The sequence below is a fragment of the Typopeltis vanoorti genome, chromosome 4, assembly GCF_054136105.1.
Source record: "Typopeltis vanoorti isolate ZY-2024b chromosome 4, IOZ_Tvanoo_1.0, whole genome shotgun sequence".
In the NCBI taxonomy this organism is placed as follows: domain Eukaryota; kingdom Metazoa; phylum Arthropoda; class Arachnida; order Uropygi; family Thelyphonidae; genus Typopeltis; species Typopeltis vanoorti.
The window spans coordinates 117,744,779-117,769,610 of NC_143552.1; the positions used below are offsets into that span (position 1 = coordinate 117,744,779).

Here is a 24,832-nt window from a genome sequence, read left to right on the forward strand (position 1 = left end):
CTTTCACACAGATGTTCAGTTTCTGTTACTTGTATTTCTATATATATTTCCATGGTTCTTAATCTGTTAAAACACACAGCAACACTTCTTTACAGTTCACCTTCAAACTTGCAAACAAAGTTTTTTTTTACTTTTTATTCATTCCTTCTGGTACCACCTTTTTGAAAAATCTACCCTCTCATATATTTTCAAAAGATCCACTTTTCTCAATTTTCTGCAGGGCCTATTAAAACAAGGGCAGTGCTACTCTATATTCTTTTATAGCCCAATGCAACTCCATTGAACCTGCTTCTCTTTCTTCTTTCATTTCACCTGCTTTGTTGTGAATGAACTAGCCTTCCTCAAAAACTCACCTCCAGCTTTAATAATTGACAAAGCAATGGTAACACCATTGCCTTGTTTTGGCATAATTTGCTTTAAAATGAATGTTGCTCTTTTTAAGATACTAGTTTGTGACCAGTTCTGCTTCTCAGACTTGCTATGTATATTTTGTATGAGAATTTGTACCTAATGTATAAATTTTCCATTAATGTATAAATTACATTAACGGAAAAATGCTACCTTTATTCTGATACAAAAAACTGAAGTAGAAGACTTGATGAACTACTGACCCATCAGTCTACTATCGGTGACTTACAAAAGTCTTGGGTCATGATTTGTGCAGCACTAGACCTAACACAACCAAAAGAACAGGCAGACTTTTGAAGTAGCTTTAGCACAATGGACCCTATTCAAAATGTACAACAGATTATCGAACGATGTGATGAATACCAACTACCATTATGTTTTGCTTTTATTAATTATCAGAAAGCCTTTGATTCAGTAAAAACTTATGCAATGAATAATGAAACCAGAAAGTAGAGGAGCCATATGTCAGGACCACGAAATTAGCATACCCTAATACAACAGAGAAGTATAAGACAATGTGACAAAATACCTTAAAACTATTCACACCAAGCCTAGAAGAAATATGCAAACTTTTTGATTATGAAGAAAAAGGTCCAAACACAAATGGAAGATATTTAAGCCATTATGCTTTGCAAATGACATAATTATCTTTACTTCAATTGCGCATGAATGACAGACTCCTACCCATGAACTTCAAATTACTAGCAAAACAGCTGGCCTAGACAATCCTAAATAAGTCAAAAGTTATGTTTGATACCTATGTACAGCCAGAAATAATAAAAATCAATAATAATGAAAATGAACAAGTATATCATTAAATATACTTAGGACAATGGAACAAAATATCATGATGCTTGGATGGAAAGCATTTGGAAAATTACCATCACCACCACCAAATTCCTGACATGTATCCTCAAGGGGCGTACAGGATATGATAGTACTAAATGAAAAATTTACATAATTTCTAATTTCCTATCTAAATTTTCCTCCAAATCAATCTGTAACCTGTCAAGCTCCAACATTATCAGATCTTATATTTCTATCTTCTAAGGCACTTTTTACCATATCAATCTACCTATATCTTGGTCTTCCTATGGATCATTTTCTGGCCAACCTGGAAGAGAATTATTGTTTTGCTAATCTTTCCTCTCCCATTCTGTTAAGTGACCATGTCACCTAATATTAGCTCTTCTAACACATTCATGGATGCTAACAATGTTAAGTTCTATCCTAATATTTTCGTTTTTAATGATATTGCCATTGATGGCATCTGTTCACACCACAATCTTTCGCAGGACTCTCATATCTGTGGTCTCTAGTCTTTGGATAAATGTTTTACTCCTCCTAACCCAACTCTCAGATTCATAAGTTAAATTAAAACTGGTTTGAACACTGTCTTGTATACAGCTAATTTAGTGTTTTGACTAATTTCTCTCTTATTAAATATAAATTTATTCAGTTGACTTTCTACCATACCAGCTTTGTTGATTCTGTTGTCTATTTCCATATTTAATTCAGTCTTCAAAAATTGTGCCTAAGCAGCTGAAATGTTTTACTTGTTCTATAGATTCTCCATTCACAATGCAGTTGATATTTTCATTGCCTTTGTCTTGCTATTGCTGACCTTCATATCATATCTCCAATTTTTTTTAATATCAGGTTTAATACCACCTTCCTTCATAACGTGATCCATATAGATAATTAATAACCGAGGGGATAATGTACATCCTTGTCTGGCACCAGATTTAACATTAAACCATTTTCCTGTACTTCCTTCAATTCTAACTGCTGACTTACAACTCAAATAAAGACTAAGTAATGGTTGATAAAATGCCCCTTTGATAACAATAAACTGTGGTGTTCTGAATAGCTTCTCTCATGGCACCTTGTCATATGCCTTTTCCAGATCTACAAAACTTAAATACAGATCTTTGTTATATTCCCATAACTTCACAACTATTTGCCGTAAAGTGAAAAGCCTCTATTTGGCCTAAATCCAGCTTGTTCTTCACCAAGCTTTTCTTCCACAATTCTTCTCAACCGTTTCTCAAGTATACTGGCATAAATCTTACCAGTAACAGTAGAGAAATACCTCTGTAATTATCACATTCAGTTTTATTTACCTTTTTATGTATGGGTACTATGAGAGCATATTCCAATCATCTGGAATTTGTCCCTCTGTCCAGGCCTTCTGATCTATGCAGTGCAGTCACTGTAAGACATTTATACCTCCATACCTGAACATTTTTGGTCAAATATCATCTACTTCTGCTGCCCTTCCACATTTCAGGCCTTTGGTGGTTTTTTCTACTTCTAGTATGGATATGTATTCCTTATTGCATGACTGGTCACTGTTATTTCCCAGTGGGCACTCACTGATTGTTTCATGTAGGAATTTTTCGAAGTAATTACTCCATACTTCAAGGACATCTTTTTCTCCAGTTTTCATGTCACCTTTATTATCTCTAATTCCTTTTACAGCACTCTTTCCTACATTTCTTAAACAACGTCCAGAATAAATGACTGGTTAGTGTATCCGCTCTCCAGCCAAAAGGCTGGGGGATTCGAATCCCGTCGTGGGCATGGATGTTTGTGAAAAATACTAGTGGTGGTGGTCGGCGGTATATGGTGTTGTTGTAGATGATGAACGTAGTTGAGTGGTGGTGACGAAGAGTTGTGGAGTAGGTGCCCTCCCTCAATGAGTCCTTGGAGGTGCTATGTAATAATAATAATAATATCTTGCTGCCGTCTTGATATATATTTTCTATGTTCTTACCAAAATCTTCCCATGACTTTTGTTTAGCTTTCTTGCATTTGTCTCTGTATTCTCTAAGGGCACAAGCTGACTTATTTGCCAACAACTTTTGATATGCTTTTTTTCCCCCTTCATTATGTCTGAAAAGGAAAGTTTTTAACCAATGTATTTTTCCTATATTGACATATGGCTATGAAACATGGACACTAAATGCGAACGAAATTCAAAAATTAAGAACAACACAATTTAGTATAGAAGTATGCTTGGTAGACTGGATCACAAAAGGAATATGAGTATGTGGATAAGAAATCAAACCAAAGTCTCTGACATCATAAAAAGAGTGAAGCATCTGAAGTGGTGATGAGCTGGGCATATTGCTCAAAGACAGGATCAACAATGGCCAAAAGAAGTACTGGATTGGAGTTCAAGAGAGGAAAAATGACCACGACATCAACTCAAATCACAGTCGATTGATGATATAAGATTTGCAGAAGTAACAGGGAAAGGAAAGCCATTGACAGTGGCTGATGATGATATAGATCAATACTTTCACCTTTCTTGCATGTGAGAAAATTTCTATTAATATAACAGTTAAACAAATATACTAGCAAGATGGCAAGGCATGAAAAAAACAAAACAAAAAACAACTATGCTCCTTAACTGGCATGCCTGATAAAATTGTTGGCCTCCTGTAATGTCATATTAAAAACTATCAACAATACAGAAATAAATACAAGATATTATGGAAACTATTTTAAAATAAAAATATGTGGTGAATTAATTTTGTGTTTACACCTCTGTAAAATCAAAGCAAATTACAAATAATATACATAAGACTGACTCTTTCTTACCAAAATCCAGTTTTGGTGTGGCACTGAAGTTAAATGCAGCAGAATTAGATGAAGTTGTGGAAAAAGAAAATGTTCCTGGATTCTGACTACTACTCCCATCACCACCACTACCAAATTGGAAAGGCGTGGAAGAATTAACAATTCTACTTGGAGATGTAAAAAAGTTCTGTCCTGAGGTGGATGGTGGTGCATTAATGCTAGCAGTAGTAAGAACAGTGTTAGAAGTGGCATCAAACAAATCTTTTGTTGTGGAGGGCACACCAAATGTAGGTTGACTTGTTAAGCCAAATACTGTCTGTGTTTGTCCAAAGGCACTATGAGATAAATTTCCAGAGGAGAAACTACTCTGGATATTAGTTGTACCTGGAATCTGCTCTTGTTTACTTGAAGATAGCAAATTTACATTTGCTTGATTTCCAAAACTGTTTTCTTTTTGAACTGATAAACCAAAAGAAGGCATTTTCAAGTTGCTAGATCCAAACAATCCTGTTCCAGATTTTTCTAAATTTGATGTTTGGGAACCAAAAATACTTGGAGTTGCTAATGATTGAGTATTAGCACACTGATTGTTAGAACCAAAGGCATTTTCAGACAAAGTAGTTACTGACCCCAAAGAAAATGTCTTGGCAGATGCACTTTGTACAGTTCCACCAAATGGTGACTGGCTATCTAATTTTCCTTGATTAAGTGATAAAGGACTATTACTTGGAAGCTGTGGTTGAATGGGTGTAGAAAATGAGCTTTGAAATGTAGATCCAAAACTATTAGGATTATTTACAGTGCCAAAAGAAGTCTGATTTTGAATGGCTGTTCCAAAAAGCTGTGAACTTTGAGTGTTATTTGCTACTGAAAATGGTGATGAAAGCAATGTACTTGAATGAGTGGGCATTCCAGATGAAGAAAACACATTCTGATTACTAGAAGAAATTGCAAGTGAAGTGCCACGTATCTGATTTATGTTCTGAACAACCCCTGATGAAAATAACGATGAACCAAATTTAGGCAGCTGTTCAGAGCCTGATGATACTGTAGGTGTTTTGTTAGTATTCTGAATTACCAAAGATGAATTGGAGGAGGTTGCAATTTGAAATGGAGTTGTTGCATTTCCTGATGAAGTTGACTGATTTGTTCTGGTAACATTTTCTACTGTTTTACCATTTGTTCCAAAACTAAAATGAAATCCACCACTAGTGGGTAAACTGGAATTTGTAAAAGGTGCAGTTAGTTTGGATGAATCAAACTGAAATCCACCCAATCCTGCTGAAGAAGTCAATGGTATAAAGCTCTTATTTTCAGTTGTAATACCAGTAGCTAATTTTTCTTCAGGTGCTGTTTTCAATAAATCAGTTCCTTTATGGTGAACAGTAATACTTGAATCTTTATTTGGAGTAACAGTTGTATTATGTGATACCGGTGTCAAATTTGAATTATTCTGGGCCAATTCTTTAGAATCTTTGACAATTTTTTCTGGTGAAACAGACACTGTGGTATTAGCTGCAGTAATTCCACTGGAGGAAGACATGAAAATTTTAGTTTGACCATTGTTAGATTTAGTGAATATACCAGGTTGGCTTGTGCTGTTTGAACATTCATGTTCTTTTACTTGGAGATTCATTGATAATGAGCTGTTATTCACAGCAGATGAAGCTGTGGTTGTCAATACAGGAACTGAAAACTGTAAGCTATTACAAGTACTAGAATTAACAGTAGTTATTCCAGTTGACATAACTGATGAGACAATAGACTGTGTAACAGAAGTGTTTAATGGTGACAATGATCCTTCAGCTGTAACTGTTGATGGAACAAGATTTTTTTTAGGAGTTGATAAGCCAAGAGGCGATGACATCAATAAACCAGCTGAAAAGGGACTCGAAGATGATGTTGATAAAGGAACAGGAGTAACTGGAAGTTCAACATCTGATGCTCTTTTAGCAATGCCAGTGGATTCCAGAATAAAAGATGTCTTGCTGCCATGCGAGTCTGAAAAATAAAAGAAAATACATTACATACATGAATAAACGCAATGTGCTGTGCATGCAGATCTGCACACATGCACAGAAAGACAGAATCAGAAGTTAAAGTTTTCAAAAGGAGATAAAAATATAATTCACCAAAATTTAAATGACAATTCATTTAAATATTGGTGATTATAAAATTGTCTGGATACACATTTTTGGAAGTAGTATTATATTTAAATTGTCTGGGCAGATGATTGGTGGTATTTACACCAGGTAACAAAGATGGACTGATCTCCTGATGGAAGGCTGATAACATGGACAAATATCCATTGATAAAACCAATAAGAATACAAAAGTGGAATGAAACAATGAATTAAAGTCTGATTAGTTGAACAATTCACACTTCCACAGAAGGAAATAATTTTTGAACTTGCACATTAATAATAAATGAAATCAAAACTGTGGGAAATATTCACTCAATAAAGTGAAATTTTTTTTCTTATAATTAACATTAACTGAAACAAAAAATTTTACACAAATGAAAGTGATATTCATCTATAAGACTTCTTTATACACAATGGTTTGCATTATTCTACTTCCAGCTGCAATTTCATTCTAACATTTTTCAAGGACCCTGTTCAGTATAGTACTATTTATAAATTATGTATAAATGTCCATGTATAAGAACTGGTTATGAAGGTAAATTTTTACTGAATCTGTTGTCTGCCCTTGTGATTTGAAAATGTGATGGAAAAAGTTACCTATATTTTAATAAAAAAAGAAGAAAGAATGATGCCAAATAAAAAGCTCTTGACAGCAATGCTTATTTCACTTCCACATTTGCAAAAATAAATTGAATTTAAATTTGGAAATCTCCAAATCTAAATCCATTAATTTTTACTGATCTAACTGGCTCTATTTATAAATCTGTTAGCCACATTGAAATTCCTAAGCAAGTTAATTCATGAAGAGGCAGTCTGTATGCACCACTGAATGGCATTTCACAATCTAAAGACTGCTTTGTTGTCCAAATTTTATAAAAATAAAAAAAAACAATCTAAAGTTTATTTTCTACAGCTAAATTACATTTTTTACTGTATTTTGTATGTACTGCTTCAATATGATTAAATATAACAGTAAAAAATATAGGGTCAAGGGTCAAAGCCTTGTAACTGGGAGTGGACCTCAACATTGCCTTCTAAGGAATGCAAAGAACTGACCAGGGCTTCTGATCTAATGTCCAATTCTCACGTTCTTGCTGTGGTGCATCCTGTTGGATATCTGCCTGGATACTGAATGAATGAGGATGGGCAGCTAATTTGGGAATTAGCAACACCCAATTGTATTCTTATTGGCTTAAACCATACTGCAAAATGATGGTACCACACGACAGAAATCCATGTGGTACCACCAAAAAATAGGCAAGATCTTTCTAGGCAACAAATACAAGATGCTACATTCAGAAAAAAAGAAAAAGTAGCTATAGTATAGGGTGTTACTTGGGCAAACAGCAAAAAAAAAAAAAGCTACTGGACCAAATCAAAACTTAAGATCAGCAGAGGTCAAGACTGGTACCATCAACATAAGAAGCATCGATAGAAAACAAATGTAACTAGCAGAAGAATTGGATAAGTGCCAGGTCAACATAATACGTGTCATCGAAATAAAGGAAACAAAAACAGGCAAGATCTTTCTAGACAACAAATAAAAGATGCTACATTCAGGCAAAAAGAAAAGGTAGCTATAGTATTCAAAACTAAACATGAGGTTAATCTTCTTGAAAGGCAGACAATATCAAAGAGTGATATAGGCAAATATCAGAATGGGGAACTGAACAATAAGACATTTGGTTCCTGTGCTCTCAGAGAAGTTTCTACTAAGGAAGAAGTGAAGGAATTTTTCAAGGCATTAGAGAAGGCAGCAGACAACAACAACAACAAAAAGAGAAAAGGTTGGTTCTTGTTGGAGATTTAAAAAAAAAGATTACCAGTCATATAAAAATGTTTTGGGAAAATTTGGAGAAAAGAGCAAAGCTAAAAATAATGGTAAGTACTTGGTGGATTTCTGTTCAGGACATGGACTAGTTAATACTAATACCATGTTCCAACATAAAGATGTGCACAAATTCACATGGAGAGAAGATGCAAGAAATAAGAAAAGTCACACTGACTATGTTATTGTTGATAGCAATGTTTTCCCACTGCTTCAGGATGCAAGAGTATAAAGAGAATTTCAAATTGGAAGTGAACACCTTTTAGTGTTCATTTCACATCCAAAAGAAGGGTATATAAAAAGTTTTTAAATGGATGAAACAGCTTTCAGTGATGAACTAGACTCAAAACAAGAACCACACCATGGAGATTCAGTGGCAAATCCCAAAAAACACTGATTGCTTCACCCAGAAGGCATGTGCAGGGGTTGTCTACAAGGATAGAAAAATCAGATGTGTATAGTGGATGCAGGAAGTTAAACAGGCAGTCGGGAAAAAAAAAAAAAAAAAACGAATAAAAGGTTCCTAGAAAGTAAGTCAGCTGACAAAATGAAAAAGGAAAAGTTTGTCCTTGTTGCAGATCTAAACAGAGAGTAGGAAATTATTACTAGACATATATATAGAAATGTTTTAGGAAAATTTGGAGAAAACCAAAGAGAAATCTATAACAAAATCATGGGAAGACTTTGCTGATGAGAACATAGAAAATAAATATCAGGAAAATGGTAAAAAACATTCTGGAGGCTTGAAAAAATTCAGAAAGAAATGGAGGAATGAGTACTGTAAAAAAAGTTGATAAAGATGACATGAAAAGTGAAGATAAAGATATTCCAGATGCCTGGTGTAATTACTTTGAAAGAATACTAAATGAAAGAACTAGTAACAGCATAGTGGTGGAAAACACTCAACAGGAATGCAATCAGGAATACATACTAATACTTGAAGTGGAAAAAAAAAACTATAACAAACTGAAATGTGGACAGGCAGCTAGAGTAAGTGATATTCAACCAGCAATGCTCAAATATGGAGGCATAAAAGTTTTACAGTGGCTATAATGAATAATTCGGAAGGCCTGGTCAGAGGGTCGAATTCCTGATGATTGGGAGTCGAGCTCTCATATTATCCATCTCTAAAAAGATAAATAAAACTGAATTGAGAATTACAGAGGAACTTCCCTACTGAGTTTTCCTGGTGATATTTATGCAAGTATACTTCAGAAAAAGTTGAGAAAAATTATGGAAGGGAAGGTTGGTGAAGAACAAGCTGAGTTCCATCAAAACAGAATTTGTCAGGATAAGATTTTCACTTTAAGACAAATAGATGAGAAATCATAAGAATATAACAAAGATGTCTAACAAGGAAGTGTGTGTGTGTGTGTGTGAGAGAGAGAGAGAGAGAGAGAGTTATTTAGACATAAGTAAAAGATTATATTTCCTTAAATTAAATATATTCTTGGTATGATACCTGTGCATAGCAGAACAATGTTGCGTGAACTAAATTTACGTGATTTTGTGCAGAGTAAAATTTGCGAGGTGTACTCATTGCGTAAGTTAAAAGATTTGTGGAAGGAGAAACAAAACTAGTGAGAGAGTGTGTAATAAATGCTTTATAAGTAAATATAGAGAGAACAAACTACATGATAATAAAGTAGAGAGCATTGATACAACACTGAAAATGTTAATATTGGTGATAATACTGAAAATGCAGTAGTCCTTCTGAAAGGCTGCAGAAATGTCAAGAGATTAGTCGAAACTGGAAAAGGTCCAAAACCAAAAAGATAATTGTAAGAATACTCGAGAGAATGAGATTGTAATTGAGAATGCAATTCTATGATAAGAGGAATTTTCATTCAAGTGCTACAAAATCTTGTTTCCCTGGTGCTAAAATTAATAATAGTAGCAATGCTGTCAGAGTTACTGGAAGAAGCGAAAAAGAAGAACGACAGGGTGAAGTTTGCAAGTCTGCTGCCATGATATGATAGAAGCAAATTGAGAAGGAGAGAGAGAGAGAGAGAGATGATGGCTAATGCATCAATACACAGGTTGTGCAGAAGGAATGTTGTAGAGTTTGTGGAAATATGGCCTGAGTCTGATGTATGGAAAGATTGGTACAATGATGATGAATACACTTAATGGATTCAAAGTTAGATGTCTGGAGAGAGAGAGAGAGAGCTTTATTCACTGTGTGTGAAAGTGCAAAGTCAGGAAAATCAAAGCAACTAGGGCAGATACAGGTGTGTGTGTGTGTGTGTGTGTGTGTGTGTGTGTGTGTGTGTGTGTGTGTGTGTGTGTGTGTGAGAGTGAGTGAGTGAGTGAGTGAGTGAAAGTACCCATGAAGCGAATGAGTGTGTGTATATAGTGGGTATACAATGACTAACAAATGCAGAATCTAGTCTTTCAAGCAAAAATATAGGATAGGAAGAATAGGATAGTCAGGAAATAAAGATGGTTGGGGACCTACAGGGATGCTGCACTTTCTATGTACTAATGCCAGAAATATCAGGAACAAGAGGGAGGGGAGGAGTTTTTGGCATTGGTTAGTGTAACCTTGCCAAAAGTTTTAGGCATTAGTAAGACTTGACTAACATTAGATGACAAAGTTATAGGGATAGAATGTGATGGATTCAGTATTTTCAGGCAGGATAGAGTAGACAGGACAGGAGGTGGGGTACTGTTGTACCCCACCTCCTGTCCTGTCTACTCAGGCAATAGCAGTTCTTTTGAGTCAATCTGGCATAAGATTGAGTCCAATACAACAAAATATAAAACTGGTTGCTGCTATAGGCCACGGGACGTCAGGGATGATGTGGAAGATATGCATCAGCAGATTAGTACAATGAGTGTAAGTCGAATAATTGTTATAGGGGAATTTCAGAGACATAGAACAAAAGGAAGAAAGATCACATGGCAGAAGGAAATGGAATTTATACACTTAATGAGAGATAATTACTTGAAGCAGAATGTGATGGAAGAGACTTAGGGTATGAGAGTGTTCAATTTTGTTATAGGGTCAGAAGACCTGTCCGTAACTAAGGTGGATGCATTGTCTACAATTGGGGAAAGTGATCATGTAGTTTTGACTTGGGAGGTAGAGAAACATGGAAATTCTAGTTAAGAAGGGATCTATGTGGAACTATAAGGCAGATGATTATGATACACTTAGAAGGCAGCTGAAGCAGTACAATGGTATAAAGATCTGCAAGGGATATCTGGAGGAAGCAATATCACACTGTATACCTAAGGTCAGGAGTTAGATGGACGAGCAGTATCATTAAGCATGAGCTGCAAAAAAAGAAAATATGGAGGTTATATAAGGAAAAAGATGACCAGCTAACTCATGAACAATACAAGGATCACGCAAGAAAGGTGACCAGCATGGTAAAGAAGACAAAATCAGATTATGAGAAGATATTAGTTGAAGAGGTGAAAAGAAATCCCAAAGTGTTTTTTCGCTATGTAAAAAGTAGGAGGAAGAATAACTATGGAAGGATAACTTTAATGAGTGCAGATGGTAGAGAGGTAATAGAGGCAGAAGAAATCACTGAGCTACTGAGTGACCATTTCGCAAGGGTATATTATCCAAGTGAAGATACTGTTATGGCAGAGATTGATGGATTAGAGGTACTTAGAATATTGCAGAATCTGAATGCAAATTGCAAATACAGCTATGAGATTGGATGGGATATTGGCTCACATTTTAAGAGAACGCACAAGTCTCAGCTCTGGCAAATTCCTGAGAGTTGAAAGAAGGCAAAATAATTCCTTTCCATAAAGAAGGTTCTAAGTATGTGGAAGCAAATTATAGACCAATTAGTATCTCAGGAGAGGTCATAGAAAAGTACCGAAAAAGAGTACTTTTTAAAAATACCGAAAAGGAATGGATGGATAAGACTATGATACTCTATTAGGGGCAGCATGGCCTTGTGAAGGTAGGCTATACCTTAGTAATTATAAATTTTTTTATAATAGGGTGAAAACTGAGTTAAATAAAAGGAATGGCTACACAATGATACTGCTGGATTTTGTAAAGGCATCTGACATGATACCACATGGAACTCTATTATGCAAACTGCAACAAATGGTGATGGATATGAAACTGGTGAGATGAATAAAAGGGTGGCTCATGGACAGATACCAAAAAAGTGGTATATGTAGGAGCAGAATCCAGGAGAAACAGGTGACTAGTGGTGGTGTGCCACAGCACAGCACTTGGACCACTGCTGTTTAATTTGTACATAAATGATATAGAAAATAATCTGAATGGAGATATTCAGTTGTTTGCTGATGTGCAAAGCTGGGTAGAGTAATAGTTAATCAAGGTGATGCAGAAATCTTGCAGGATGATTTGAATAGATTGACAATATGGGCAAAACATAATGGATGCCGATTTAATGCGGAAAAGTGTAAAGTTATGCATTTTGGGATACAAAGATTACAAGCCATGTACTACATTAAGGGAACTGTACTCCAGGAAATTGATGAAGCCAGGGATTTGGGAATAGTAGATAGAGAGTTCAAGTTTAGAGGACACATTGTTATTGCTTAGGTTTACTTAGTTATTGAAAAACACACTAGCAAACAGAGATAAGGGAGTTATCATTCCTCTTTATAAAGCCTTGATACAACCACATCTGGATTACTGTGCTCGGGTCTGGTCAATTACAATTAAATTAAGTTAGATTGGTGTGAGAGGTCTGTGGAATGCTCCCAACGAGGATATATTGCAATTTTGTGGATTGCAAAAGTTGGTTGTTAGGTGGAAAAAAAAAAAAGAAAAAAAGTGGGGATATGATAGAAATGTTTAAGTTACTTAGAGCAGTGCTTCCCAAATTTATGGATGTAAAGGCCCCCTTTGAAAAATTAAAATATTTCACGGCTCTCATCGAAAAAAAAAAAAAAAAAAAATCGTAATAAAGACATATATTATTATAATATTTATTGTATTTATATTTAATACAAAACATACACATCGAATATTGCAAAAATCAAATGCCAATATTACATTTTTAGCATCTTACATACACATTTGACATGGCACACAGTTTGGGAAGTGCTGACTTAGAGGATTTTATAGGACTGATGCAGGGGCAATGTTTTAACACTTGGTTAGAAGAATCAGAACACAAATTCATCCCTGGAAGTTTGGTAAGAGTGTGGTTAGCAAGGGTCTGAGGACTAGATTTTTTGTTGGAGAATGGCGAATAAATAGAATCGGTTGCCTGAGTCAGTTGTAAGTGCTTTGTCTGTTAGCCGTATACAAGACTGTTCAAACCAAATTTAACTTATGGATCTGAAACATGGGTTAGAAATATAACACTTGATCAAAGACTGAAGACCACAGATATTAAAAATGAGGATATCACAAAAGGACTTGACATTGTTAGAATTCAGGAGTGTATTAACAGAGCTAATCTGGTGATATGGTCATTTAAACAGAATGGAGAGTAAAAGTTAATAAAATAACTGTTCTTTGCCAGTGCCAGTACGCAAAAAAAAAGGAAGACCAAGATCTAGATCAGTGGTTCCAAATTGGCCATTCAGGCAAGCAGGGGGGGAAGGGGGCACTGAAGGTGTGCTGCAAAATGCTGAAATGTGCAATAATTAATTGCGGCTGTTTGATTATTATTATTATTATTGTTATTGTTTTCAAGACATTTTTTGTTGTTTTCCAAGACATATACTGTTTCCAAGATATTTTTCGAGTTTTTTGTTGGTAATTTCTGAAGTGGTCCTTTTATACCTTAATAGTATTGAGTGTGTTATAATGTATTTTCCCATATTCTTATTTACTGAACAAAAATGTGAAGCGTTTAGCTATGCAAGTGTTGTGTCACAGCTTGGCAAATTATAGGTTCTGTTATATTGTGAGGATATAAAGATAAAGATTATTATTTATAAAAACTGCTTTCAAATATGTATGTACGCTTATTTCTGCATGTTCCAGAATAGAAATGGCAGATGCAGATATGTCAAAGAAGAAATAGCTTTGAATACCTAAAATATGGATGCATACCAGCACCAACAAACCAGCAGCTGCCAATGTGCGAAAGGGTCTTCTCAAATGAGGCCATGAAGCCTTCCAAAATAATCGAACATTTGAAGATGGTACATCCTGACAAGGCAAGTAGATCAAGGATTTACTTTCGTTGGAAGTTCCAGATTAGATAATAAATCCATTTTCCGATACTGAGGTAGTGGGAGCCATGGAGGAAAAACTAATTGAGCTGCAAAATGACTTTGAGCTGATGCCAAAATTTAAGAAATCTTATGAAGAGTTTTGGTTGTAGAAAGAGATCTCTGCTCTTTCTGCAAAGAGATTTCATGCCGAATATAGAAACTATAAAAGTTTCGGCGGATCCAAGGGTAAGCAAACCTTTCATGACAGGAGCAACTCGTAGTAAAGATGGAGTAAGCTCTGATCACTATCCTTAGCATTTCTCATAACATAAAACACATCTCCTATTGGACATGTATGATGTTATGCATGTCCACTAGGAGATGTCTTTTACATTATGGGAAATACTAAGGATAGTGATCAGTATTACTCCACTTTTACTACGAGTTGCTCCTGTCATAAAAGGTTTGCTTACGCCTTGATCCGCCAAAACTTTTGTAGTTTCTCTATTCGGTATGAAACTTTTGTAGTTTCTCTATTCGGCTTTGAAATAATGTTGGATTCAATATCCACTTAATTTGAATAAGACTCCAAATAACTCAATGTGGATATTTAAGACTACTGCCAAGTTATATTAAACCAGACATAGGAAAACTATGTCTCCATGAAGCCCATCCATCACATTAAGGATTTTCAAAACATTCAAGTCAATAGCTGCTATTGAATAGCCTTATAATACAATCTCTCGGGGGACCCTGTAACCCCTAGAGAGCACGTCCCGTGAGTGGCAGATAGGGGAGCCCACCATGTGTGCGCACGCACGCATGTGTGTGTGTGTGTATGGTGGGATGATCCGAATATACTGAATAAGGACTCGTGGACCAACAGGGCCAATCATCTTGATTGTAAGGGAAGCGGCACTCCCATGGACCCCTAGCTGGATCTATCTCCTTTCCTTCTACTACTTTGAGGAAGATCCATTTACTTTAATCTTTCCTTTAAGGCCTTATTAGCAAACTCTTCTTATTTTATGACCCCTATGCTATTAGAGTACTCGAGGGCCATGGGGTCTTTTCATTTCTGGCCTTACAACTATGCCCTTGTCGTGACGTTGTTTTCTTCATGTCGTGTTCGAATCCGCCATCTTGTTACAAGTTACTTTCATAAAATAAAACACAACTAATTGTAAATTGATCACTAATCCAAGGGTAGAGAAATTTCTATTATACTGCGCCACTCTATCCTTAGATAAGTCTATATGAAATAGTAATATCAATTCAAAGTTAGTTAGCAGTCTTTTCATTCATTCAGGCCGAAGTATTTATTTTCTTTCTGGGATTCCCACTAGATTCGAATTTTTGTGAACGGTGCAGTAAAAAGAAATTCAGGCAAATACAATAGTTAGATTAACAAATGAAGCATTTAATATAGGTCATATAACACATACATAAATTTTACTTCTAATTTTTAATAGAAGAAACAAGTCGAACATTAAGTCAAGTTAATCACATTAGCACAATCTTCCAAGTCTTCACATGCACTTTCTCAGCTTCTGGGTTACAAAGTTTCTACACTTAAACAAATATAATAGAACATCCAATCTAATCAGTTTTCACACATTTCCTAGTCATGCTATAAGTTCAAAATATCACAGGCACTAATAGCTGAAAATATCTTTCAAACAATTCTTATCTCCAACTCTCAATCACGAAGAGTTTCCACAGTTAAAGTTAGGTTAATCATAGCGTAATTAACACACAATTCTTCAAGCATTGAAATAATACACTATGATAGACCTTACTGGAAATAGTTCCTAGTACATCAATTATGTTGCGAGCAAACTTTTGGAATTTATTTATCTTACTTAAAAAAAAACACATCTACAAGACTTATCCACAGTTATACTTAAAGCACTATCAATCGTACTTCAGAATTCTAGACATATATTACAGGGTACTTCAACTATCCTTGTTACCACTCATAAACCAATTAAAACACTGTGAGGTTCTTTTTAGGGCAAATCGGAAATAAGCCGCAATTCTAGACCAGCTGGTTTTATTCAGAATTCTTCCTTAAACTTCCAGCTTTTTATTTTATCCGATTGTAGCATTAATTTCCCTTCTATTATTACTGCTGATTTCACTTTCAGCTAACTATAAAATTTGTTTCATCCTTGCTCACTTATAAAAATTATCCACTTAAGTCCTACCCTTAAGAACCTTTTATTTACTTCTACTTCTCTAGTTTATCCCCTTGCTTCCTTTCACTTCCAAGTTTCTGTCCCCTCTCTCTTACCTCCTATATATTTTCTCTTCTTTATTTAGCCCACGCTCTGTTCCACTCGTGCTCGTTTATTTCACGCGTCTCTATGACAACAGATAAACGTAAACATTCTCGCCAATGTTACATTAGGCTATACTACTACATTGAGTTATTACATAACGTTAAGCTTTCACAAAATAGGTATAATTAGAATATTTGCTTTTCAATAAATGCGTAGTTAAATTGCAAATATAAGTTCTTATAATATTGACATAACAATAAATAAAATAGCTTAATAATATTTAATACAGAATCTTATTATCATTAACACATTCCTTTGAATTCTTCAATAAATATTAAATATTTAATATTTATTGTAAATAATATTTACAAATGTAGCTCTTGTGACGGAAAATCATGTTGGATTCTGAATCAAATAACATTTATTCTAATTTCTACATAATCAGAATCCAACACCCTCTCTATAAACCTTACTGTAATTCTTCTATAATCTACTCTTTCCCCCTTCAATATACCCTATTCCTCCTATGGGTTTAAATTTGGAAGAAGACTAGTTCAGAAGCCTTAAGGTAGCAGCACTACCACTGAACTATTCCATCATCGGGCTAGTCCCCTGACATGGAAAACATAATTCTACTAGTAAGCTGACAGAAAAAGATAATCGGATTGAATCTATAGGAAATGACCCTGGAATGGAAAAGGTAAAACAAAAATGGAAACGACAAAATATAATACACATAGCAAACTGTAATGTAAGAGGAATAGCATATAAAGAAATAGATTAGACCAATTATTAAATGAAAGAAATTTTAAAATAGCAGTAATCACTGAAACAAAAAAGAAATTAAAAGGAACTATAAGAACTGAAAATTTTAAAGTGATATACAGTGGAGTTGACAGAGACTAAAGAGCACAAGCAGGAGTCATGATTTGGATTCATAACTCCCTTTCAAAACAGTTAAAACATTATAAATTATGGAATGAAAGAATAATAGAAGCTAGAATCAAAATAGTTAGAGGCTATTAAACAATAATTGGTTTATATGCCCCAGAAGAGGGAAGAGAAGTATAATAATGATTTTTATAATCAGCTACAAAACATATATAATAAAATAAATAAAAATGATTACGTAATTTTAGCAGGAGACTTAAATGCAAGAATTGGAAACACGAAAATTAATAATAATATAGGAATACATGGAGCACATACTCTAAACAGGAATGGTAAAAAATTGATTGACCTTGTAGTTTATAATAACCTAAAAATAATGAATTCCTTCTATAAACATAAAGCCATGCATAAATATACTTGGGCAGCAAGAGGATGGAAATCAATATTAGATTACTTTATACTAAATGAAAAGACATCAAAATTTACACTAGATGTTAGAGTTCACAGAGGATATGAAATAAGCAGTGACCACTTCCTTGTTAAAATAAAATTAAGATTACCACCTAAATGGCTACAAGTAACAAGAACAGAAAGAAAAATTGAAACATTTGTTTATAAAACTAGAGTATTGAATGACACAAATGTACAATGACTATATGAACAAAGAATTAACCAATATCTAGACAAAATAAAACAAAATGAAGAAACAGAAATAGAATGGCTTAATATAAAAACGATACTAAATGCAGCAGCAAATGAAAGCTTAGGAAAGACCAAAAAATTCAATAAAAGGAAAAAACTGAAGATCTGGGATGATACAATCAAAGAAATAATCAAAAAGAAAAAAGATGCCTATCACAAATGGTTAAGCAGTAAAAGATTAGAAGATGAAATAGAATATAAAAGAATAAGAGCAATAGCTAAAAGAGAAGTCAGAAAAAGACAGATAATAATGGAACAAATTTGTTTATAATTTAGAACATGATTTATATAAAATAAGACCCAATGTATATAAAATTTTGAAACACTTAAATGCAGATACCAAAGAAAACATAAAATTAAACACTGAATTGAAATTAGAAGAATTTCTAAATTACTACACAGAATTGTGGACAAACAAATATTTTAAAAAAGACAACTGGCAAACAATTAACAAAAATGAAAAGGAAATAACTGAAGAAGAATTAGAAATCAGCCTGAAAGAAACAAGAAACGGAAAATCACCTGGAGAAGATAAGCTAGGTTCAGAACTATATAAATATAAATATAAATGCAGGAACTAGATTCAAAGAAAGACTCTTATTATTTTTAAATAAAATTTATTCAACTGGTACCCCCCCCCCCAATAGAATGGAAAAAAGCAATTGTGATTCCTATCTTTAAAAAAGGTAATAGAGATGACCCTAAAAACTATAGAGGTATCAGTATACTAAATTCCTGTTACAAAATATATAGCAGAATCTTAAATAGCAAACTAATGAAATATTCCGAAAACTTTATTTTAGTAGTACAGAATGGATCATGTATAGACCCGGACTTTTGCCTAAAATTAATAATAGAGAAGAGAATACAATTTAGAAACATATATTGCATTTATTGACTTTGAAAAAGCATTTGACAAAGTTAAAAGAAACATTATTTAACATATTAAAAGAAAGACATACCAAATATTATCCTAAAAGCTATCACAAGTATATATGAATATAATCAAAAAAAATAAGATTAAATCACGAGCAATCATATACGAGAGAGATAAACTAAGGGGTCCGACAGGGATGTCCCCTCTCAGCAACTCTTTTTAATATCTACTTAAATGAAATAATAATAAAATGGAATAAAAATTTACATCAAGGAATTAAACTTTCTCCTAGAGTAAACTCAAACACTCTCCTCTTTGCCGACGACCAAATAATAATCACAAATTCTGAAGATAAACTACAGAAAGCTATTTTAGATCTAAATGAGATATCCAAAGATTATGGTATGATAATATCAACAGAAAAATCAAAAACTATGGCTTTTAAAGAACAAGATCCAGCAAGAACTAAAATAGTAATAGATAACAAGATCTTAGAACAGGTGAATTCATTTAACTACCTAGGATGTACGATCACATATGAAAATGAAAAAGATATAAAAGTAAAAATTGCAAAATATTTAAAAATAACAGGTGTAATTAACTCTATATTTAAACCTAGTTCAAAAACAAACTAGACTAAAAGTATACAATACATTAGTATAATAAATTTAGTTTAATCCTTTATCCAAGTGTGAGCAAACAAAGTTTGCACCTGAAAGTATCTTCAGGACTGGGGTAAGGTGGTACAACACCAGGCAAATCGTTGCAAAGGTGGAGCAAGCTACCAACACTCCTGTCTCAGTATCTCCTATAATGCAAAACACATCTCCTTGTGGATATGTCTAATGTTATGCATTAAGGGAAGGGCCACTACCCAGACTAGTTTCGACCTTTATTGAGGTCTCTTCAGTGGGAGCCAGGCCCAAGTTGAGATACCAGGCAGAAGCATTAGCAGGTCAACTCTACCTATAGGAGTTGCCAAATGGTGTGCCACCCTTTTTTAAAAAATTACATCATTACTAACTTCCTATCTACAATTTTCCTCCAAATCAGTCTGTTACTTGTCAAGACTCCAACAGACAGTATCAGATCTTATATTTCTATCGTCTAAGGCACTTTGTACCGTATCAATCCACCTATATCTTGGTCTTCCTCTGGGTCGTTTTCCTGCCAACCTGGCAGAGAACACTTGTTTTACTAATCTTTCCTCTCCCATTCTATTTAAGTGACCATACTACCTGAGATTAGCTCTGCTAACGCATTCCAGGATGCTGACAATGTCAAGTTCTTTCCTAATATCCTCATTTTTAATATGATATTGCCATTGATGCCATCTGTTCACGCCTCTAATCTTTCTCAGGACTCTCATATCTGCGGTCTCTAGTCTTTGGTCAACTGTTTTACTTCTGACCCAGCTCTCAGATCCATAAGTTAAAACTGGTTTGAACACTGTCTTGTATACAGCTAATTTAGTGTTCCGACTAATTTCTCTCTTATTCCATATGAATTTATTCAATTGACTTCCCACCATACCAGCTTTGCTGATTCTGTTGTCTATTTCTTTATTTAATTTACCATCTTCAGTAAAAATCGTGCCTAAGTAGCTGAAATGTTTTACTTGTTCCACAGGTTCTCCATTCACAACACAGTTGACATTTTCAATGATTCTGCCTATTTTCATTGCCTTCATCTTTTTATTGCTGACCTTCATACCATATCTATTACAACAGCTATTCAATTTAGTCAGAGAATCTTGCAGACTTGTAGCGGATTTATTTAGAAGTATAACATCATCCGCATAAAGCAAAGAGCTGACATTAACATCTCCAATTTTAATATCAGGTTTAATACCACTTTCCTTCATAATGTGATCCATATAGATAATGAATAACATAGGGGATAATGTACATCCTTGTCTCACATCAGATTTAACATTAAACCATCTTCCTGTACTTCCTTCAATTCTAACTGCTGACTTACAACTCAAATAAAGACTAAGTATTGCTTGATATAATGCCCCATTGACACCATATAACTGCAGCGTATTGAATAGCTTCTCTCTTGGCACCTTGTCATATGCCTTTTCCAAATCGACAAAACTTAAATACAGATCTTTGTTATATTCCCATGCTTTCTCGACTATTTGTCGTAAAGTGAAGATCTGATCCTGACAGCCTCTATTTGGCCTGAATCCAGCTTGTTCTTCACCGAGCTTTTCTTCCACAATTCTTCTCAATCGTTTCTCAAGTATACTTGCATAGATCTTGCCAGGAACACTCAGTAGGAAAATACCTTAATTCTCACATTCAGTTTTATTTCCCTGTTTATATATGGGTACTATGAGAGCTCTACTCCAATCATCGGGAATTCGTCCCTCTATCGAGGGCTTTCTGAACTATGCAGTGCAGCCACTGTAAGACTTTTATACCACCATACTTCAGCATTTCTGGTCGAATATCATCTACTCCTGCTGCCTTTCCACATTTCAAACCTTTGATGGCTTTTTGGAGTTCAAGTATGGATATGTATTCCTGACTGCATACCTGGTCAGTGTTTTTTACCACTGTGCTGTCATCACTGCTTGTTTCATTTAGCAGTTTTTCAAAGTACTTACTCCATACTTCAAGGATATCTTTTTCTTCCATTTTCATGTCACCTTTATCATCTCTAACTCCTTTTACAGCACTCTTTCCTCCATTCCTAGCGTTTTCAACAACCTTCAGAATATTTTGCCACCTTCTTGATATTTATTTTCTATATTCTTGCCAAAGTTCTCCCATGACTTTTGTTTAGCTAGTTTTACACAGTGTTTAGCATTCTTGCATTTGTCTCTGTATTCTCTAAGAGCACAAGCTGACTTATTTGACAGGAACTTTTGATATGCTTTCTTCTTTTCCTTCACTGCCTCTTTAACTTCCTGTGTACACCAGGGAGGTCCGATTTTTCTATCCTTCCACACAACCTCACCACATGCTTCTCTAGCAGAATCAATCAATGTTTTTTTCAGAGTTTGCCACTGAATCTCCAAGGTTTGATTCCTGTTCTCAAACTCTTTCATTTTCTTTTCAATAATCTTTCTGTATTTTAGTCTACAGTTCACACCTGAGAGCTGCTCAACTTTTATTCGCTTTAAAACTTTCTTAGATGTTATTCTTTTCAATATGAAATTCAATTTTATCCTGCTCAAGACTAAATAGTGATCACTTCCAATTTCAAATCCTCTATACATTCTGGTGTCCTGCACCAGGGAGAAAACATCACTATCAACAATAACATAGTCAATGAGACTTTTCTTATTCCTTGCCTCTTCTCTCCATGTGAATTTGTGCACATTTTTATGTTGGAACATGGTGTTAGTAATAACCAGTCCATGTCCTGAGCAGAAATCCAACAGATATTTGCCATTATTATTAGCTTTGCTCTTTTCTCCAAATTTTCCCAAAATATTTTTGTATGTCTCACAATCATTTCCTACTCTGCTATTTAGATCCCCAACAAGGACCAACTTTTCCTTTTTCATTGTGTCAGTTGCTTTTTCTAAAGCGTCAAAAAATTCCTCCACTTCTACCTTTGTAGAACCTTCTGTGGGACCATAGGCACAAATAAATCTCATTGTCCAGTTCCCCATTCTCATATTTGCCCACGTTACTCTACTTGAGACTGACTGCCATTCAAGAAGATTAGCCTCGTATTTTGTGTTGAATACTATGGCTACTCCTTCTTTTCCTTGATTGTCATTGCCTGAATATATCATTTTGTATTTATTGCTCAGAAAGATCTCACCAGTTTTGGTCTTTTGTTTCAGTCACCCCTATTATGTCGATCTGGTACTTATCTAATTCTTCAGCTAGCTCCATTTCTTTGCCATTCAGGCTTCTTACATTGATAGTACCGATCTTTAATTCTGGTGATGTTTAGTTGGGGTTTGTTTTCAGATTTGTTCCAGTAGCTGACTTTTCGCTGTTCGCCCTGGTTCCCTGGCGAAAACAACGGGGGCCTTGTTTAACCAGGCGACGCCCCAGCCGGCATGAAATTTTGTCATGTTGTACCATCATTTTTTATTTTGGTTTAACCAATAATAATACAATTTGGTCAGCTAAATCGCAAATTGCTAGCCCATCCTCGTTCGTTCAGTATCAACGTAGATACCCAACAGTGTGCACCATGAGAAGGTGAGGATTGCACATTAGGTCAGAAGCCCTGGTTGGTTCTCCACATTCCTTTAAAGGCTATGTGGAGGTCTCCTCTCAGTTATACAGCTTTGACCCTTAAACACCCCAATTTATGTACTTACCGGATTTAAATAGTTGTGTTACTTTAAACATGAAATATTTACAATTAAATGAAATATTTACAATTAAATAATTTTCACTTTGGTTAATACGTGTGTTTCTTTTAATTATGATCGCACCACAGATTTCGTTATTTAAAAAAAAAAAAAAAAATTTTCCTTATTTCTAAGTTAGTATTCCTTTTAACAGTGCTACTACTTGATGCAATGGCTTAACCATATTCACAATGCGACTTTCTCTGTCCATGATAACCCTAAGTTTCTAGCTTCATTGACTACTTCCATCAAATTCCCATTAATACAATACTCTGGCTGTAATGACCTCTGTCCAAAACACAAACACTGAAATGATGTTCACTGCCATTTGTCCATATAGTCAATATATTCAATTCAGCTTGTAGGGATTCTGTTATCGGCAACACATACCGATAAAATTGGTTTTCAAATTTCTTTGGTCTATTTGATAACTTTTTTTGATGATATAATTTAGCCTTCCCCACCATGGCTATCACTCTCCTTGTCTGCTTTTTATAGCATTTCATCTCACCACCACTAATCTCACGATACTGGAAGCACAATATCCTTTGTTTCTTTCCTTCTCTCTCTCTCTCTTTTGTTGTTGTAGCTATCGCTTTAAAGTGTTATTCATCCATTTAATGAATAAAGTGTTATTCACCCATACAATTAATTCTTCTAACTCTGGCAATGCAGTCAGATATAGCTTCCTTTAGACACCCTTTGACTAATTCCTGTACTACCGATTCTTCTACAATGCAGTTTCTCATGCCAAGGTACTGCTTCAAGTTGCCTTCTCAGTTTATTACAAATGCCTGATTAATAATTCCAAATATGCATTTTCTTAGCATAATAATGAACAACAGCTAAACCTTTCTTTATGTATCATGGTATATCTATCTCTTGAGGATAACAGGAACAGATGGCATGAAAAAACGGTCCTGATGATTTTTTTTTATGCTTCTCTTGCAAAAAAGCAGGATACAATCCTTCCTGTTTTTAATCAAAACACAGTAACTGACCGTGCGCGCACACACAGATGAAAGTGCTTGAAAAATTATAACAATAATCTTCAACAAATACAATTTGTGTCATTTGATATACTTCATGTGTTTGTTTTCTTTACCATTAAATCTTACAATGAGTATCTGTACCTAAAAATCAGTCTCATTGCATCAAGGTTTTTCTGCATGTTAACAATATTAAGGGATAGGTTGTATAGCATGCATATTATAAAATATTTTCCAGAGTCAAAAATATTACCATTTTGAAAGGCTTCTTTGACTCCAGCCAAGAGTATTTGTAATCGTTTCTGCTCTCTCTTCTTATCTTGCTGATGCTCTTCCAAAGTAGATAAATGAATAGGCACAGTATTAGCCTAATTCAAAAGAGACATGCTACAGTTAATGACACTTTATAACACAGACAGAATATACAAATTTAAGACACCATACTAACTAGAAAAGGTGAATAGCTAAGAAAAAGAATAAAGTTCATTTTTGTCATCTAATAATTGCAAAGTAAAAACCCTGATGATTAGTTACATGAAAATAATTAGTATATGGATTTGTTTGTAACAAACATAACTTTAAGTAAGAATTAACAAAGCCAATAAATAAAATACTGAAATTCATTTTCTTTCATTGCAAAGTTGTTTAAAATGAACATGAAATGATAAATTTAAGTTTCAGTAAGG

The 24,832-nt window shown here is 34.5% G+C and overlaps 1 protein-coding gene across 2 annotated transcripts in view; it reads right to left on the minus strand.

Annotated features, from left to right (window-relative positions):
* The window catches only part of LOC150107633 (uncharacterized), a 271,977-nt gene that overhangs the window by 51,858 nt on the left and 195,287 nt on the right, over positions 1 to 24,832 (minus strand). For both annotated transcript variants that reach the window (XM_090391984.1, XM_090391983.1), the window contains 2 exons: positions 24,400 to 24,514; positions 4,015 to 5,994 (listed from right to left, as the gene is read on the minus strand). In XM_090391984.1, the coding sequence (XP_090248110.1) occupies positions 4,015 to 5,994; positions 24,400 to 24,514 (2,095 nt within the window). The remainder of the gene's footprint in view (positions 1 to 4,014; positions 5,995 to 24,399; positions 24,515 to 24,832) is intronic.